General features: G+C 64.4%; 8 protein-coding genes across 8 annotated transcripts; 3 read left to right on the top strand and 5 right to left on the bottom strand.

The window, feature by feature from the left end:
• Nucleotides 1-89: 89 nt before the first annotated feature.
• Nucleotides 90-3,033, bottom strand: JCM10292_002551 (nucleoporin NDC1; the record flags this gene model as incomplete). The annotated part of the gene is made up of 13 exons (XM_076651431.1): nucleotides 90-145; nucleotides 244-303; nucleotides 399-617; nucleotides 721-1,257; nucleotides 1,321-1,501; nucleotides 1,561-1,641; nucleotides 1,708-1,843; nucleotides 1,912-2,072; nucleotides 2,131-2,260; nucleotides 2,336-2,513; nucleotides 2,568-2,663; nucleotides 2,722-2,821; nucleotides 2,899-3,033. The coding sequence occupies 13 exons, from the start codon at nucleotides 3,031-3,033 to the stop codon at nucleotides 90-92; spliced, it is 2,070 nt and encodes a 689-aa protein (XP_076502969.1).
• A 365-nt stretch (nucleotides 3,034-3,398) lies between these two features.
• JCM10292_002550 (uncharacterized protein) lies at nucleotides 3,399-6,689 on the bottom strand (the record flags this gene model as incomplete). The annotated part of the gene is made up of 3 exons (XM_076651430.1): nucleotides 3,399-5,095; nucleotides 5,152-6,048; nucleotides 6,119-6,689. 3 exons carry the CDS (start codon nucleotides 6,687-6,689, stop codon nucleotides 3,399-3,401), a joined length of 3,165 nt encoding a protein of 1,054 aa, XP_076502968.1.
• A 363-nt stretch (nucleotides 6,690-7,052) lies between these two features.
• On the top strand, nucleotides 7,053-8,786 carry OGG1 (8-oxoguanine glycosylase OGG1; the record flags this gene model as incomplete). The annotated part of the gene is made up of 4 exons (XM_076651429.1): nucleotides 7,053-7,287; nucleotides 7,348-7,594; nucleotides 7,652-8,174; nucleotides 8,256-8,786. The coding sequence occupies 4 exons, from the start codon at nucleotides 7,053-7,055 to the stop codon at nucleotides 8,784-8,786; spliced, it is 1,536 nt and encodes a 511-aa protein (XP_076502967.1).
• A 163-nt stretch (nucleotides 8,787-8,949) lies between these two features.
• Nucleotides 8,950-9,518, bottom strand: JCM10292_002548 (RNA recognition motif domain-containing protein; the record flags this gene model as incomplete). Its single annotated transcript, XM_076651428.1, has 4 exons — nucleotides 8,950-9,056; nucleotides 9,118-9,175; nucleotides 9,247-9,333; nucleotides 9,411-9,518. The coding sequence occupies 4 exons, from the start codon at nucleotides 9,516-9,518 to the stop codon at nucleotides 8,950-8,952; spliced, it is 360 nt and encodes a 119-aa protein (XP_076502966.1).
• A 388-nt stretch (nucleotides 9,519-9,906) lies between these two features.
• On the top strand, nucleotides 9,907-11,009 carry JCM10292_002547 (uncharacterized protein; the record flags this gene model as incomplete). Its single annotated transcript, XM_076651427.1, has 6 exons — nucleotides 9,907-10,108; nucleotides 10,176-10,349; nucleotides 10,405-10,484; nucleotides 10,535-10,616; nucleotides 10,675-10,778; nucleotides 10,845-11,009. The coding sequence occupies 6 exons, from the start codon at nucleotides 9,907-9,909 to the stop codon at nucleotides 11,007-11,009; spliced, it is 807 nt and encodes a 268-aa protein (XP_076502965.1).
• Nucleotides 11,010-11,179: 170 nt separating this feature from the next.
• JCM10292_002546 (uncharacterized protein) lies at nucleotides 11,180-13,023 on the bottom strand (the record flags this gene model as incomplete). Its single annotated transcript, XM_076651426.1, has 10 exons — nucleotides 11,180-11,299; nucleotides 11,364-11,599; nucleotides 11,669-11,706; nucleotides 11,837-12,006; nucleotides 12,081-12,172; nucleotides 12,278-12,390; nucleotides 12,449-12,600; nucleotides 12,685-12,736; nucleotides 12,819-12,865; nucleotides 13,000-13,023. The coding sequence occupies 10 exons, from the start codon at nucleotides 13,021-13,023 to the stop codon at nucleotides 11,180-11,182; spliced, it is 1,044 nt and encodes a 347-aa protein (XP_076502964.1).
• Nucleotides 13,024-13,743: 720 nt separating this feature from the next.
• On the bottom strand, nucleotides 13,744-14,256 carry JCM10292_002545 (uncharacterized protein; the record flags this gene model as incomplete). Its single annotated transcript, XM_076651425.1, has 1 exon — nucleotides 13,744-14,256. The coding sequence occupies one exon, from the start codon at nucleotides 14,254-14,256 to the stop codon at nucleotides 13,744-13,746; it is 513 nt and encodes a 170-aa protein (XP_076502963.1).
• A 262-nt stretch (nucleotides 14,257-14,518) lies between these two features.
• On the top strand, nucleotides 14,519-15,730 carry ATP12 (ATP synthase complex assembly protein ATP12; the record flags this gene model as incomplete). The annotated part of the gene is made up of 7 exons (XM_076651424.1): nucleotides 14,519-14,561; nucleotides 14,694-14,753; nucleotides 14,818-14,969; nucleotides 15,024-15,124; nucleotides 15,188-15,381; nucleotides 15,443-15,586; nucleotides 15,648-15,730. The coding sequence occupies 7 exons, from the start codon at nucleotides 14,519-14,521 to the stop codon at nucleotides 15,728-15,730; spliced, it is 777 nt and encodes a 258-aa protein (XP_076502962.1).
• Nucleotides 15,731-16,339: the final 609 nt, after the last annotated feature.

Below are 16,339 nucleotides of genomic sequence, written 5' to 3'. Positions count from 1 at the left end.
CCCCTCAAGTGCGCCAAAAGTCCTCGGCAGTCGAGCAGGTCGGGCTGGAGCTGTATCATTGCAGTGCTCCTGGCACACGCAGGACTGCTCTACCCGCCCCAGTCAACCAGCATCTGCAGCTGCGAGGCGATGGCCGTTGGGAAACCTGCGGCAAGCCGGCAGGGAAGTTAGCCAAGTCCACAAGCTGTAGCGAGAGCCGAGGTGCAAGTGCATCTGACATAAGAACAAGGGCAGAAAGCGCACGGAATTCTCCGAGCCATTCGGCAAATTCGGTCAGGATCGCCTTTGCGCCGGCTCGCAATGCTGTGGACGGAAGGCGCGTAAGGACATCATTCCGACCCAGCGACAATGTCGTGGTACGATGCGCGAAGAGGCCAAAGAGAGGCACATCGACTCACCCTCCTGCACCTCGCCAATCTCCTGCTCGACGACCCTCAGCGCCTTCTCCTTCTGGGCCGGCCCGCCTGGCACCTTTTCCGCCATGCCCTGCAGCTCGCTCGCAAGCGAGTCGAGCACGGAAAGGTAGCGCACGAACGCTTCGAGCACCTTGGGGATGTCGCGCTGGGCCACGCCGTAGGGGTCTTCCTTGAGCGAGGCGCAGACAAGGTTGGAGAGCGCTGCGGGAGAATTGGCGTCAGTCGGGCACCTTTCAACGATGCGAGGGCCATTCTGATCACGGGCTGTGGGTGCGAGAGGGAGCAGGGAAAGGGCGCGTCTCACCCTGCACAGCGCAAACCGTCTCCTTCCTCCTCGGCACGCACACCTTCGCGTCATACTCGATCCCGATCTCGAAAACGCGGCTCCTCAGCGCAGCGGGCACGAGCACCGCGACACGCTTCTCGAGCCCAACGACCTGCGGCACCGCGCCTGCTGGCGGACCGGCCTTTGACTCATTGACGAGGGCGGCCGACGAATCGGCCACGGCACTGGGGACGAGAGCGGACGACTGCAGGATGGACGGGACGCGCGAGACAGCGCTAGAGGCGGCGTCCACCGCCGTTAAGACCGCCTGCTTCGCCTCCTCTGCGGCCGGACCGCGAGTAGCCGAGGTGATCGCGCGGGAGGCCTGGTTGGCGATGGGCGAGGCGCCGAGTGCGGAGGGAGCTGAGTTGGACGCCGCGACAGCCAGCTTGTCGAAGAGCGAGGGCTTGGTCGGCTGGAAGACGTTCTCGCTGAGCACCGGTGCGCGGCTCGGACTCTGCTGCTCCTGCCGCATCGGCTGGCTGCCCTTTGATGGCAGTGCGCCACGCGATGAAGCTGCGCAGGCGGCGCAACGATCAGTGCTTCGTCGCTTCACGAGAGCGGATGAATTGAACGCACTCGGCAGCTTGCCCTTGCCCTTTGCGCGCTGCAGCTCCGTCCCGATGAGCAGCAGGCACTCACGCGAAACTTCGGCCCATGCACCGCCCGACACGCTGCCGGGCTTGACGTCCTTGAAGATGGCTTCGCGACGAGATGGCTCAGTGAGGGTGAGGAGCGAGAGCTCGAGGAAGGCAAATTGCTGCGGGCATAAGCGCGTCAGTCGCAACCGTCGGGCGCAGAGGGAGCGTGTCGACATGCCTTGAAGTACGGGTCGCTGGAGCGGAGGCCCGAGAGAAGCGCCTGATTCGGGTTCGCGCCGAACTGCGAGACCGTCATGGGCTGCGAAGTGCCAGAGGGTCAGCCGTTCTGTGCACAAACTCCAGGTTGAAGGCATCAATTGCGCACCTGCGTCGCATACACCTCGAAGCAGACGTGTGCAGCCTCCCAAACGAGGAAGAACAGCACGGCGCTAGCATAGACGCGTGTGGCGAGCGTTACCGAATACGCGCCGCTGTAGCGCATGACGGAGTAAAGGTGTGCGCTGCAATGCTCGAAGGAGTCAGCGGGAGTCCCGGCCGAGTGAAGACGAGGAAAAGGAAAGGGCCGCACCGAGTCCAGACGGGCAGGAGATGGGCCAGGAAGAAGCGGACGATGGGCCTGCGGAAGAGCACATAGCCCGACCAGAACACGATCGTCGAGGTTGTGGCGGTGCGCAACGCAACGACGGCTCGCTGACGAGCGCGCATGGCGAGGCGGGCGGGAATCGTGAGCTGTCAAGGAGGGCGTCAGCAATCGAGAAAGAATTGAAGGCCGAAATCGTTTGCGCACCGTAGCATCATCGTCGAAAATGACCTGAGAGCGGTCCTCGACAACGTGCTGTACAGTCGCAGCCGCCGCGAGCGCGACATGGAAGACGGCGAGGAGGACGCGACGCTCGTTGAGCTGCCAGGCGTCGCGACTGCAGATTGTGTACATCACAGTCAGCTCTTTAGTGGCTTCGACCGCTGAAGACAGCAGGAGAGTGACAACGCACCCTTGGTGGAAGAAGAACAACCCAAGTCGTGCGTCCCTTGACACCCAGCTGGCGATCCAGACGTAGGCGACGTGGAGAGAGGCGGCCCCGATGAGGTAGGCGAAGAAGACGCGTAGGGAAGAGCGGGAGCGCAGCTGGGCGAACTGGGCGAAGCGGGTTGGGAGGGGAGGGCGAGCAGCTGCGAGGGCGACCCTGTCAATTCGGCTCTTGCTGACATGAGCGTCTCACGCACTGGTCACAGTCTGCTTGCGGAGCACGATGACAGGCACAGCGCCCAAGAAAGCGAGGGGGGTGAAGAGGAGGATGGGGACGATGTTGAAGAGCGAGCCTGACGGTACACAAGCTGTCAGTATCGTCTAGGCCGAGTCCGCCAGCTGTGAGCCTACCTGGCAGCTCTTTCGGGTCGAAAGCGCTCAAGGCCAGCGCGGCAGCGGTTGCAGCTGCGGTCAGGCCAAAGAGGTTGCGCAGGCGTCGCTGGAGAACCACCTGCACGAGGACCACCAGAGGCAAGACGGTGAGCAGCTCCGCAGCGTGCTAGACCGAATAAGATGGTCCTCGCGCACCTTGCACAGCTCGGCGTACTGCTGCGACGGCGGTGCGGCGCTCGGAATCGGCGCGCTGTTCAACGAGTCGAAGACGGTGCGCGTCGGCGGAGCATCGCCGTGCGAGCCCTGTGAGGGAGCAAAGACGCTGCTCATTCTCCTCTGACAGCGCCTGGCAGACACAGGGAGCGACGAGGTGGGGACGACGAAGCGGAAGAGCAAGAGGAAGCTATTCCGCGACAGAAAAACTCTCGGCGGAGGCGCACGGTGGCGGCACGGCAGGCAACGTTGCGAAGTATGAGCACAAGGATACACAACTGACTACGACGTGACTGTGAGGGAGAGACCCGTGAGAGAGAGAGAGAAATAGGCGGAGTGTCTGTGAAACTAGCCGACGGAGGCGACGGCGGAGAAGCGGGAAGGGACTGGAGGGAGACGACTGCTGACTGAAAAGCGACGACGGTCCCGTCTTCTATCGAGAGGGTACAGGGAAGAGACGCGAAGAGGCCGAGGCGAGTCGGTTATGCCGTAGAGCTTGTCGACTCGTCCGCCGCGCTGGTGCTGTCGGTCGAAACCGCCGCCAGCGACGGGGCGGATGGCTCCTTGCTGGCAGACGACGTTTCGGCTGACGATGCGGGCGCCGACTCCCTCGTCGTCTCCTCCACCTCCGCCTTCGCCTCCTCGCCGCCAACCGAGATTGCGACGCCGTCCATCTCGGCCACCATGACGAGCGGCTGCCTGCCTCCGCCCGTGACGCGGCCCAAGCGGCTCGCAAGCGCCGCGCGACTGTTCGACCCCGCGGGCGGCGACTGGACGAGGCGCTCGCGGTTCGCCTCTGCACGGCGGCCCTCGACAATCATCCCGTCGGGAGTGACGATCGGCGAGCCGTACATGCGCGCGCCGCCCCACAGTGCGGGGAACACCTCGAGCTGCGGCGGCTGCCCGTCGGCGTGCGCGCCGCCGACGTGCGGCGGCGTGGCCGAGAGCGCGAGCGGGTCCTGCGCGTACGGCTCGAGGAGCGCGTTCGACTCGTACGGACTCGAAGGGTACGCCGGCGCGTCGGAGCCGGCGTCCCACATGCGCTCGCGCCCGAGGAGCGCGAGCGCCGTCTCATAGAACCACTCGTTGCGCTTGAGGTAGTGCACCGCGACGGTCCCGCCATGCGGCTGGTTCAGCATGCGCTGCTGCCGCAGGGAGCGCGTGGCCGGGTCGAAGCGCAGAGTTGCCGCGGGGAGGAACCGCTCGTTGTAGGACGGGACGGCGTAGGCGTGCTGGCCGAGGCGGATCTGCCCAGTCGGCTCATTGACATAGGCCGGCTCGTTGACGATCGGTGCAGGCGAAGACGAGGGCGGAGGCGACGACGAAGAGTCGGAAGCCGCCGTCGAAGAATTGCTCGTCGGCGCCTCGCCCTGTGCAGCGGCGTCGGGCGTCGGCCCGTCCTCGAACGGCCCGCGCACGAGATTGTGGATCTCGAATTCGCCCTCCTCTAGCGGCCCACGCGTCGGGCCCTCCTGCACGTTGGCGGCCCGCTTGCGCAGGTGATTGACGGCGCGGACGCCCTCGGGGTCGCGGAACAGGTCCTTGCCGAAGCGGGTCGTGCGCGCAGAGGGGATGATGACGCTGCGGTCGGGCGCGCCCGGCTTGGCGTCCGTCACGGTCGAGAGATTGTGGCCCGTGTCGGACGAGTAGAAGCGGTCGACGAGGCGCGCGTCGAGTGGCGAGAAGAGCATGCGGTCGAGCTGGACCGCCTCGGGCCCGCGACCGTTGTCGCTCCGCCAGCCCTGAGCCGCCCAGCGCCCGCCGCCTTCGACGAGCGCCTCGACCTCCTCCTCGATCGAAAGGCCCTCGGCCGGCGGCGAGTACGGCTTCTTCCACGTCGACACGGTCGAGTAGCTCTGCCACAGCTCACCGCCGCGTCGCAGCTGCTCCTCCTCGCTAATGCCGCGGCGGCCCTCGGCGCGCACCTGCTCGACGTGGTCAGGGAACGTGAAGCCGCGCGAGTAGGTCGTGCCCGCCTTCGGGTGATCGTAGATCTGGCACCGCTCGGTGATCCAGTGAATCTGCGACGCCTTCGGGTGCTTGCGCATCCACCATGCGAGGCGCTGATCCTCTTTGCCGATCGTCGCCGATTTGGGTCGCGGGTAGCTCGCGACGTGCTGGACGAGATCGGCGGAGAGGGCGTAGACCTCGCCAGCCATGAAACGGTTGCGAATGAGGTCTGCAGGTGGATATCCGTCAGCGTTGATGTCGAGGCGGAAAAGCACGAACACGCACAGCCCCAGTAGGTGTTTTCGCGCGGCGTGATGCGGAGGTGGCGCTCTAGCTCGCTCAGGACGATGAACGAGTCGTCGTCCGCCTTGACGACGTAGTCGGCCTTCTGGAACCCAACCGCGACCTGGCGAACGCCGTTGACCATGCCCGCTTCGCCCGCAGGCGAGTAGTACACGGGGACGGTCGCGTTCTCGCTTGCCCACGAGAAGTACTTGAACGTCTTGCCCTTGTTCATGTTCTCCTCGACGTCGAGGACGACGAGGTCGTTGAACATCTCCATCTCGAGCGCGATGCGCTTGGCCCACTTTTTTCGCGGGCGCCCGAGGATGAACTTGAGCTGGACGTTGTGCGCCGGCTTGCCCGTGCGCGGGTCGATCGGCTTGCTGTGTTTGCCGTACGAGAGGCGGATCGCGTTGCGGCGCTGCTCGGCCGCGTCGACCGAGAAGACGCCGACAAAGACGTTGACCGGCTTGAGCGAGTCGGCGAGCGCGTGGGGGAAGTCGCGCTGCTCCTGGCAGTATTGGCGCCAAGGCGGCGGTTCTCGATCGGACGAGAGGACGTTGACGAGGAAGGTGGTGAGGGTGGCGGCGAAGCAGCCGAAGAGGAGGAGGGCGAAGAGGATGGTGAAGGGGCGAGTCGGGACCCAGGGCTGGCGGAGGAACGCCGACAGCGCCATCGAGACGCACGAGCGATCTCGTGGTGCCTTCGAAGATCCTGCTGCGCCCAACAGTGGTGCATCTGCGCCGGCCGGCCCCGTGTTCTTTCGCCGCGTCTCTGCCCGCCTCGCCCACCAGCCGGGTTTCCGCTTGTTGCGCGAGAAGACGGGGGCCTCTTCGGGCGCGAGCTTGCCGCCGAGTTTTCGCAGCAGTGCAGACGTCTGGTAGTGGTGATTCTGGTAGTCTGCGGGCGTGAACGGAAATTCCGGTCATGTCAGCCTGACGCCGTGTGACATTCGACAGCTTCGACGCACACTCTGCACCGTGCGCCTCTTTGCCCGACTCTGGGGTAGTGTAGCCCGAGGTGTTGCGACTGCGATTGCGGCTGCCCGCGCTGCGATAGCTGAGGTAGCCGTCGAAGGCGTCCTGGCCGGGCGCGGGGCTGTTTGCCCGGCTCGAGACGCGGGACCCGCCGTAGGAGTAGAGGCCGGGCCCCTCGTCGCCGCTCCAGGCTCCACCGTAGTGCAGGGGCGTGCCCACGAGCGAACCTGCGCCCGAGGCGGACGAGAGCGGCGCGGCGACGCTGGCTCCTGAAGCGCTCGCGCCCTGTGCCGAGAGCGACGAGCGCGCGGTGCGGCTGCGGAGCGAGCTCGCGAGGCTGCTCGTGCCCTCGCCCGCCGAGTCGTAGGCGTCTGAGCACGGCTGCGAGTCAGTCGACGGCCGCGAGAGCGAGTCGGCGTGCGCGAGGTCGACGACGACGGCGTCGTGCGGCGCGAGGCTCAGGGCGCGCGTGCGTGGGCTGCTCGCCGCCGACGACGATGCGGTCGAGTCTGCGCCGTCGTACTCGGTGCTGGCAGCCGAGTGCACGGCGGCGTACGGCAGCATGGTGCGACGGACGGCGAGACGAAGCGCGCTAACGGGCGGCGGCGGCGCGCGATGGACCGATCAATCACGCCGCACAGGTGCGAGAAGGTGGGCGAGCTGAAGGGCGGAGCGGGAGAAGAAGCAGAGCGAGTCGAAGGGCGGACAGAAGCGAAAAGTGGCGAAGGGGACGAGGCGGACGCAGGCAGGCGGACGAGGGGAGCCGCCGCGAGTCTCGAGTGCTGCGCACTTCGGCCCCCGCACGCAGCCGCAGACCGCGACTCCCCCGGATTCCGCTCGTTTGGGGTAGGCGAGATTCGAATCTGGCGAACCCTCCGCTCTACCTTGTCGCCGCTCTCCCTGCTGCCGCCCCTCAGACAGCGAGCGATGGCCTGTCTTGCGACTCCCCTGCGCTTCCTGCCGCTGAGCCGCGCAGAGCTCCAGCTCGCGTCCTGCTTGCCGTCCGGCCAGAGCTTCCGGTGGCACCGCCTCGCTCCCGCCGCTGCGACCCTGCCAGACACTCCCTCTTCGCCTGCTGCGACAGCCAAGCCGGCCACTGCACCGCCAGAGGAAGAGTGGGCCTTCGGGTGGCAGGACCGCACCGTCGTCTTGCGACAAGAGGGTGCGTTCACCTCGAAGCTGCAGCCGTGTTGCACTCGCTCAGCGCTTGCTTGCCACGCAGACGACGGCTTGTACTACCGCTCCCTGTATCCATACAAGTCTCCGCACGCCGCCTACGCCGCCGACCTCGCGAGCAACACGACCCTGCCGCTCCTCCGCTCCTACTTCCAGCTCGACACCCCTCTCGTTCCCCTCTATTCCGACTGGAGCGAGCGCGATGACAAGTTCAAACGCAAGATGGCACGAAAGGGACAGCGACTTGAAGGGATCCGCGTGCTCAAGCAGGACGAGTGGGAGACGCTCGTCTCGTGAGTGCCTGCTCTCCCTCTTGAAGTTGAATTCCCCTCACTCCTCCGCTCGAACAGCTTCATCTGCTCGGCCAACAACAACATCTCGCGAATCACCCTGATGGTGAACCGCCTCTGCGCCTCGCTCGGCACGGCTCTCCCGCACCCGTCCTCCTTCACCCCCTCGTCGGTACATCACGCCGCCTCCACCATCCCCTCATCCCCTCCGCCCGCGCCTCCCTCCGTCGATCCCTCGACCGCCTCCGCGCCCTCACTCTTCTCCTTCCCGCCCCCCGATGCCCTCACCGCCACGACGACCGAGTCCCTCCTCCGAGCGCTCGGGTTCGGGTATCGCGCGTCGTTCCTCCCCGCCTCGGCAGCGCACCTCCTCTCGCGCGCGCGCGAGGCAGACCAGACGCCGCACGAGTACCTGCGCGCGCTCGGCCGCGCCGACTTTGTCGCGCAGGGGCGCGGAGGGATCGCAGACGCGAGGGAGAAGCTGCTCGAGTTCAAGGGCGTCGGGAGGAAAGTCGCCGACTGCGTTCTGCTCTTTGGACTCGGGTGGACAGAGACGGTCCCCGTCGACACGCATGTCTTCCAGGTGCGTCCTCGCCACCCTCTCCCACACATTGATGACACCCGTGTAAGACCCCACCTGACCGCCGCTCTCCCAACTCTGTAGATCGCCATCCGCGACTATGCGTTCCCCGCCTCTCGCACCACCTCGCTCACGCCGCAGCTGCACGACCGCGTCTCGTCGTTCCTCGCGACCAAGTGGGGCGCGCACGCCGGGTGGGCGCAGCAGGTCCTCTTCTTTGCCGATCTCAAGACGGCCGCGGCGACCAAGACGGCGCGGAGCAAGAGCGCTGCGGGAGCGGGCGGAGGCGTGTTTGAGAGGCTCGAGGTCGAGCTGGAGGAGGAGGAGGGCGAGGTCGGCGCCGAGGAGAAGAAGCTGTCGTTCGATGAGGAGGTCGCCGTCCTGCTCGCCAACCCGGGCACGAAGCGCAAGCGGACGACGGTCCTCCAAGCTGCTGTTCAGACGGGCGGGGCGGGAGTTCTCGCTGTCAAGGAGGAGGAGGAGGTCGAGCTTGTCGAGGAGGACGAGAAGAAGCCGGCCAAGGCGAAGAGACCGTCCCTGGGCGGAATGAAGGGCTCGACCAAGGGCGGCAGGCGGACGTCGAGTCGTGGTGGTGCGGTCAAAATGGAGGAGTGAGCGTGGCTTAGGGTCATAGCGACGCGTCGCAGGTCGACGCTTGCGTGTAGCGCTTGCACTAGCTTATCGTGCAGTCTCTGTTGCCTTTTCGCGTCGTTGTACGAGAGTGAGAGAGAAGTACGATTACAACAGGGGAGAAGACAGCGAAGGTGAGGGGACCATTCTACTCCTTCTCGGGAATATTGTGCTTCGCCTTGAGTTCTGCGAGCTCCTTCTCTCGCCGTGCGAGGTCCATCTTGGCAGCTTGCTGGCTTGGCTTGTGATACAGGACTGCGTCGACGCACGAGGTCAGCGCTGGAGAGCAAGCGTGCGGGGGGGAGGCCAGACGTACCGACAAGGTAGCGGTCCATCAAATGAAAGCCATTGAGGTGGTCGAACGCCATCTTCGCCTACACCAGTGAGGCTTGCCGTCAGCTTTGGCGCACTTGCAGAATGGCAGGAACTCGGAAGGGCGACTCACGTCCATCACGTCCTCGTACACGACGAACGCCGTGCCTTTGGCCTTGCCCTCTCGCCCTAGCCGCACTTGCCGGATCGAGCCATAGCGCTGTGGTCCAGAAAGTCGTAGCAAGGGTAAGTCAGCATGACACTCGAGCCGGTCAACGCGGGCGGACGCAGACGCACGCCGAAGAGGTCGTAGATGTCGTCGCCCGTCGTCTTGTAGTTCAAGTTCTTGACGAACAGGACGCGGTGGACGTCGCTCGAGAGCTTGACGGATTGCCCGGTGGCCATGGTGCAGGGAGAGAAAGGGGCGGAGCAGAGGCGGCTTGGCTGGTGACGGGGCGATCAAAGGCTGCAGAGGTGTGAAAGGGCAGACAGTACAGGGCAAGGGCGTTTCAAGGCTCTCCAGGTCGAATTGTCGACTTGTGTCGGGTTCATCAGTCGAGGAGGGCGTCGACGAGCACAGCGGAGCGGGAATGGGACGCACGAGATGCCTGCAGCTGTGACGTGACTCAGCAGAAATGCAGCAAGCAGTGTGTGCTTGTCTCGCGTTCGCTGGGCGAGTGTCGGCGATGAGCTCCTGTCCAACCTCGATTCGGGTCTCGCTGTGCCAAGTCGACTTCAGCCTTCATTCTTTCCTTCGCCTCTTCTTCCAGGGGCCAGTGTCTCATCGTGCTTAATGTCGTCGAACAGCTCTTCCGCACGGATTCTCAAGCTGTACGACCTCGTCCCCCGACCTGGTGGGGCTTCCTTCTCCCCTGGCTGCATCCGCGCCCGCCTCGCCCTCATGGCAAAGGGTGTGCCCTTCGAGGTCGTGCAGGTGACGTACCACGACCTGCGTTTCGTCTGGAAGGACCGCCTCGGCGTCGAGAAGGCAACGGGTGCGCTTCACCTCTTCCGCTCGCTCGCTCAGTCACGCTTACCTAAACTCGTCGCGCTTTTATTCAGCCCCATTCATCGAGCGCGAAGACGGCTCCTTTCTTATGGACAGCATACGCATCGCCGAATGGCTCGACGAGACGTACCCGGACCGCCAGAACGTCTTCCTTCCCGAGGCTTCTCTCCCCGTCGACGTCAACTCGAGCGAGTACAAGAAGGCCCTCGAATACTACAAGGGCGACTGTGCGATACGACTCCCCACAATGTGCGCGGACAGAGCTGATCGACCGTCTTGCAGTTCAGCAAAAGGCCGCCGTTCCGGGAAAGCTCCTCTTCTCGCTCTACGCACCGCGTCTCGTTCCACACTTTGACGGAGAGGTGCGTGCGTCTCTAGAGCCGGTGTGCACTGTGACTAATGCTCGATGCAGACGCGCGAGTACTGGACTAGCGATGCAAGGCTAGGCCCTGGTGTCTGGAAGACCCTCTCGTCCGCAACACCCGAGACCGACGGTGCGCCAGTCGATTGCAGGTTAACGATGAAGATACTGACAGAACGGCTGGCCTACAGCGCAAACAATCAAAAAGCTGCACGAACACCTCGGCCGCCTGTCGGACGAGGTCTTCCGCGAGGGCCGGCTCTTTATCGCCTCTCCCACCAAGCCGGGCATGCTCGTACGTACCTCCTCGATCCCTTCTGCTCTGTATCAAGCTGGATCTGATTGTTGCGCGTGCGGCCAGGACTTCCACTGGCTCGGTGGGTACCGTCTCGTGCGCAGCATGTCGGCATCGCTCGCGCGCGAGATCTTCGAGGCGCCCGAGAGCGCCGGGTTCAAGGCGTGGCTAGAGCGCATGTATGCGGCGTACCCAATGCCCGAGGTGTGGGAGCGGGACGCAGAGGAATAGACGAGTGTCTCTCGTCCGTTTTTATGACATCTTTTCGTGGCAGTGGCAGTAACAGCAGTATTTTCGTGCCTGAACTCGTGTGGACGAGAATGACGAGCACAAAACTTTGCGTTTTCAAGCTTTTATGTACTTCTGCTACTCAAGCACTTGTCCGAAACGCCTCTTGCCACTTAGGCGCGGCCGTACGTCGGGAGCTGCTGCGGTGCGTTCTCGAACAGCTCGTCGATCTCCTTGCGGATCTCGGGCGTGATCTTGTCGAGGAGCTTGAGCGCCTGGAAGTTCTCCTCGAGCTGCGAATGCGAAGTCATATCAGCTTTCCTGTCCGCACAGCCCAGGGAAGAACCGGAAGCGCACCTGCTCAGGCTTGGTCGCGCCGAGGATGACGCTCGACACGTGCGGGCTCGTCGCGGCCCACGCGAGCGCGAGCGCGGCCGGGCCGTCGCCGCCGCCGAGGCGCTTCGAGATGTCGCCGAGCTTGCGGATGCGGTCCTGGCGCTTCTTGCCCTCGGGGCTCTCGAGCTCCTTAATCTTGTCCTGGTAGAAGTCCGGGTTCGTCTTGTAGCGGCTGTTCTCCGGGATGCCGTTGAGGTCTGCAAAAGAGCGTACAGAGACCCCAGGTCAGCAGTTTGTTCCGGTCTTTTCTCACGCCGACTCCTTACATTTGCCCGAGAGCTCGCCGCCGGCAAGAGGCGACCAGCTGTGAAAGAGAGCAAAATAAGGCACGTCAGTGTGGGAAGCCGACGAGTCTGACAACCCCAGCTGAGCGTTCGGAGACGCCGAGGCGCCCAGGATGCCTGTCTGGGGGTCGTAGGAGCTGGAAGACGCACATGGTCGAGCCGTAGCCGTAGTGGTCCCAGAGAGGCTTGTACTCGACCTCGAATTTCTCGCGGTGGAAGATCGAGTACTGGGGCTGCTCAACGACGGGCCCGACGAGACCGAGGCGGTCGGCGATACCAATTGCCTCCTGGATCTGCTGCGCCGTCCACTCGGACGTGCCCTGAGTGCGCGAAAGATACAGTCAGAAGACGAAGCGGATGGGCGTTGGAGGCCAGTAGGGAAGGTGCGACGCACCCAGTAGTACGTGAGGCCGTGGTCGAGGAGGAAGTTGAAGCCGCGGACGACCTCCTCCATCGGCGTCGCAACATCGGGGCGATGAGCAAAGACTGCACAAGCACGTGGGTCAGGGAGAGTTTCGCCAAGTGCTACTCAGGCGGCGAACTCGACATGCAAGCGAGTGAGGCCAAGGTAAGCGGGGAATGGGAACGTACCGATGTCGACATAGTCGAGCTGGAGACGCTTGAGCGATGCGCGCACACCCTCGATGATATGCTTGCGCGAGAGGCCCTTCTGGTTCGGGTCCGTCTTGCCCGTGCCGAAGAAGCTGCACGGTCAGGAGGGTCAGAGAACGCTCTGCTCCCGGTGCAGTGGAGAGCACGTACACCTTGGTGGAAACAACGAGCTGGTCGCGGTCAACCTCGAGCTCCTTGAAGACACGGCCCATCTCGATCTCGGACTGGCCGTTGGCGTAGATCTCGGCATTGTCGAAGAAGTTCACTCCGTGGTCAAGGGCGGTCTTGATAAGATCCTTGACCTGTGTTTTAGGACGTCCAGGATGCGAAGAAAGGATGCAGGGTCAGGGGCGGTGTCTGCAGGTCTCATAAGCTGAAAACCGCACGGGGTCGCCCTTGACAGTTCCGCCGACCGTGAGCCAGCCTCCGTACGAGAAGCTGGGCGAGGACAAAGGCGTCAGGGAACACGTACACGGCGAAAGGCGTGCGGGAAGAGGTGGAGGAAGGGCGCCTAACGTACACCGACACCTTGAGGCCGGTGCGGCCGAGGTGCTTGAATTGCATGTCCTGTATAGGCCGCGGCGGATCAGCTCACGAGGTCTTGCAGAGGTGAGAGCGCGGGTCGATGGTGTGCGCGATGGCGGAATGACGCGAGCAAGATGGAGAGCGTCCTGCAGCTTGCCAAAGGGACAGGCGCGCACCTTGGGCTCATACTTGTAAACCATGGTTGCTTGCGACGGAGTCTGAGGAACTGGAGGAGAGGGAGGAAGGAAAGAGGGAGGGAGGGAGCGCCCCGGGAAGGCGGCCGCCTCCACATCGGCCTCCGACGCCATGTGGGGTACGTAAGCCAGCGACCCTCGTCGTGCCCGCACTCTCTGTCGTGCTGACGAAGGCATCTAGATATTGCGCGGCCCAGAATCGGACGTTGTGAGGCGCAGTCTCCATACCAAGCGAAATGCGTCCAAACCGCGGAAGCAATTCTGAGGCGAGCACGCAGTTGAGCGCGCGTACAGGGTTGTCCAAAGTTCAGCGGGCGTGCCAATGTCTATGCGACATGATTGAGCAGCGAAGGGCATTGTTGCAACCAAGTCGCAGCAGCAAAGCACCAGGCTACACAGCCTTCTCAGATTCCTCCGCAGCTTCGTTGCGGTTCAAAGCCGGGCTGCTTGCTGCCGAGCGTCGCCAGCGGGTCATTCGTTGTCGTTCAGAGTCCACGCACGCGCGCACGACAGAGCGCGAGAAAGTGCCAGGCATGGCACTCGGACTAGGCGAGAAAAGCGAAGCGGCAGAAAATAGTGGACGGCTCGGGCGCACATGCAGCAGGCCGCGCTCGGCCAAGCTAGATAGAGGTCGACGTATTCAGCTTTACTCGCGTCGGAAGGCGGTGGCGAGTCGGGTCTGCGAGTGGTGATTGCGCGCGTGGTGATACAGTCCTCCTCCACCTTTCAAACCAACCTCCGCGCATACTGCTGCGGCGGGACCTCCTCGCCTATCCGCCCAATGCGGTCGACCGACGGCGCGTTCCACACCAGCGTGCTCTCGGTCCCCCTCCCGCCGAACGCACTGCGGAGGCGCCCAAAGACGGACGACGGTGCTGCCGCGGGCGGCGCAGCCGAGACGGTGCCTGCCGGGACGCCCTGCGCCGCTGCGACGGCGGGCGGCGGGCCGAGCGCGAGGCGGTCCGCCGTGCGGGCGTTCTTAAGGCGCTGCTCGTCCTCGATCGAGGTGAGGTTGCGGCGCTGCTCTTCGCTCAGCGGCTGGTCGAGGTCGCTGAAGTCGTCCTGCGCAACGGCGCGGATCGAGTAGAGGTAGACCGAGAGGGCAAAGGCCGAGATGAGGCTGCCGGTGATGAGGTTGCGGGTGAAGAAGGGGCGGCGGGCGCGCTTGAGACCCTCGGAGACGCCGTATCCGCCCGGGTGGTAGGTCGCGCGGGCCTGGCGAGAGCTCAGGCCGGACATGATGGTAGCTGAGGCGCGCGCAAGTGCGATGGAAGGAAACTTCGGCGATGAAGAAGATCCGAGGTGGACTCGAGGCGGACGAGGTGGATGCGGATGCGGGGCAGCTGCAGATGCTTTGAGGGTGTCAGTACGACTACGCTCGTGTTCTTCAGCGCCTCGCTGACCTGCTCTGGCGACAGTGGCGGGGTCGGCAGAATCCAAGGCTCGCTTCATCGCGCGGCTCTGCGTCGTCTCGCCTTGCCCACCCGCGCCTGCTGCCACCATGCTGCGCTCGTTCGCTCTGAACACGCTCACGGCAGCTCCCCGTGCATGCGTCCGCTGCGTCAGCTCGTCGGCGCCTCTCCGCGCGGCCGCCGCAGAGTCGCAGACCAACCGCACGTCTATCTCGCTACCCACAGCCTAGAAAGTGCGCGCTGATATGTGTCTCGGACGAACAGAGGCGGAGAAGCAGATGCGGCGCTTCTGGAAAACCGTCGGGGTCGAAGCGCGGGAGGGCGGTTCGGCTCTTCCTGGTCCCTCTCCCTTGCAGCTCCCGCTGACGGCCATGCTTCGCTCGCACAGGCGCATTCGCGGTGCTCCTTGACAAGCGGACACTCAAGACGCCCGGCGGAGTCCAGATGGTCATTCCCAAGGAGCGCCTGCCCGTCGCACTCTGCATCGCCGACGAGTGGGAGAACCAGAAGAACGTTCTCAAGCCGCACACCCTTCCCATGGTCCGTTCTGCTGTCTCTCAAGCGGAGCTCCGTGAAATGACAGTGGCCCTGCAGACCTCGATCGCCGCGCGCGCCCTGGACGGCCTCAAGGAGAAGGAGATGCGCAAGGATGTCGTCGCGTACCTTCTCCGCTATCTCGACACGGATACGGTCTGGTGCGCTTCTTTATCTGCTGATGGATCGTATCACAACGTTACTGAACAAGGTGCGCCGCGCAGCTTCCACGAGGCATCCCCGGAACGGCTAGTCAAGCTGCAGGACGCGCACTGGAAGCCCCTGATCAAGTGGGTCGAGGAGACGTACGACGTCAAGGTCAACCTGTACGAGGGGATTCTCAACACCAAGCAGCCGGACGCGACCATCCTCAAGCTCGGCTCGGTCGTCAGTGACTTTGACCACTTCAAGCTCGCCGGTTCGTTCCCTTGCTTGCCTTCGCTCGCACGTTCTGCGTGCTCACGCTCGCTCGTGTACAGCCTTCGAGCGCGCAGTACTCGCGTCCAAGTCGTATCTGATCGCTCTCGGCCTCGTCGAGGGCTTCTTGTCGGTCGACCAGGCGGCGCTCGCAGCGCATGTCGAGGTGCAGAGCCAGATCGACCGGTGGGGCGAGGTCGAGGACAGTGCGTCTCTCCCGCTTTCGTTTGCCCTCCTGGGTCGAAACTGACCCGGTCCCGACCACAGCGCACGACGTCGACCACCAGGACGTGCGCGTGCGCCTCGGTTCCGCGGCACTGCTCGTCGCGTCGCACCCGCAGCTCGCATAACTCCCTTCTCGCTGACTGTTGTAATACCTAGACTATTGCATCTCCCTTGTGCTCGAGTCAGGGTCGGGTCTGGTTGCGCTACCTGCGTTCGGGTGTTGGCGTCTCGAGTCGCGTCCGCTGAGAGTCAAGGCGACTTCGCTCTTCCGCCACCCTCTGCACGCGTCGATGATCGTGCGGATAGCAGCGTAAAGGCACTCTTAACTCTGCTGTGCTCCTCTGCTCGCTACGCTGCGCCCGCGACGCTCCTCCGCCACACGTCTTGATCGCTCCGCCGTGCTCGACGTCGTCCGCGCAGCTCGCCCCATGTACGTTGAGCAGACTTGTCTTGCAGTACCCGTGTCCCCAGCTGACCCTCGCCTCGAACCGCTGCACCCTCCTCCGCTGCAGTCCGGGGGGGGGGGGGGGGGGGGGGGGGGGGGGGGGGGGGGGGGGGGGGGGGGGGGGGGGGGGGGGGGGGGGGGGGGGTGGGGGTGGGGGGGGGGGGGGGGGGGGCACGCGGGGGTGGGGCGGGAGAAGAAGGATGCTTGAGGGGCTGGCGAGTGGGGTGAAGAGCGAGTGATGAGGAGGGAGCATCCGATTGATTCGGCGGTGCGCTGTCCTGCCCTGTAC

Source organism: Rhodotorula paludigena (genome assembly GCF_050403205.1).
Source record: "Rhodotorula paludigena JCM10292 DNA, Rt_paludigena_JCM10292v1_ctg51, whole genome shotgun sequence".
NCBI lineage: Eukaryota > Fungi > Basidiomycota > Microbotryomycetes > Sporidiobolales > Sporidiobolaceae > Rhodotorula > Rhodotorula paludigena.
The sequence above is the reverse complement of the archived record's forward strand: the minus strand, read 5'-3'. Positions and strand labels throughout refer to the sequence as shown.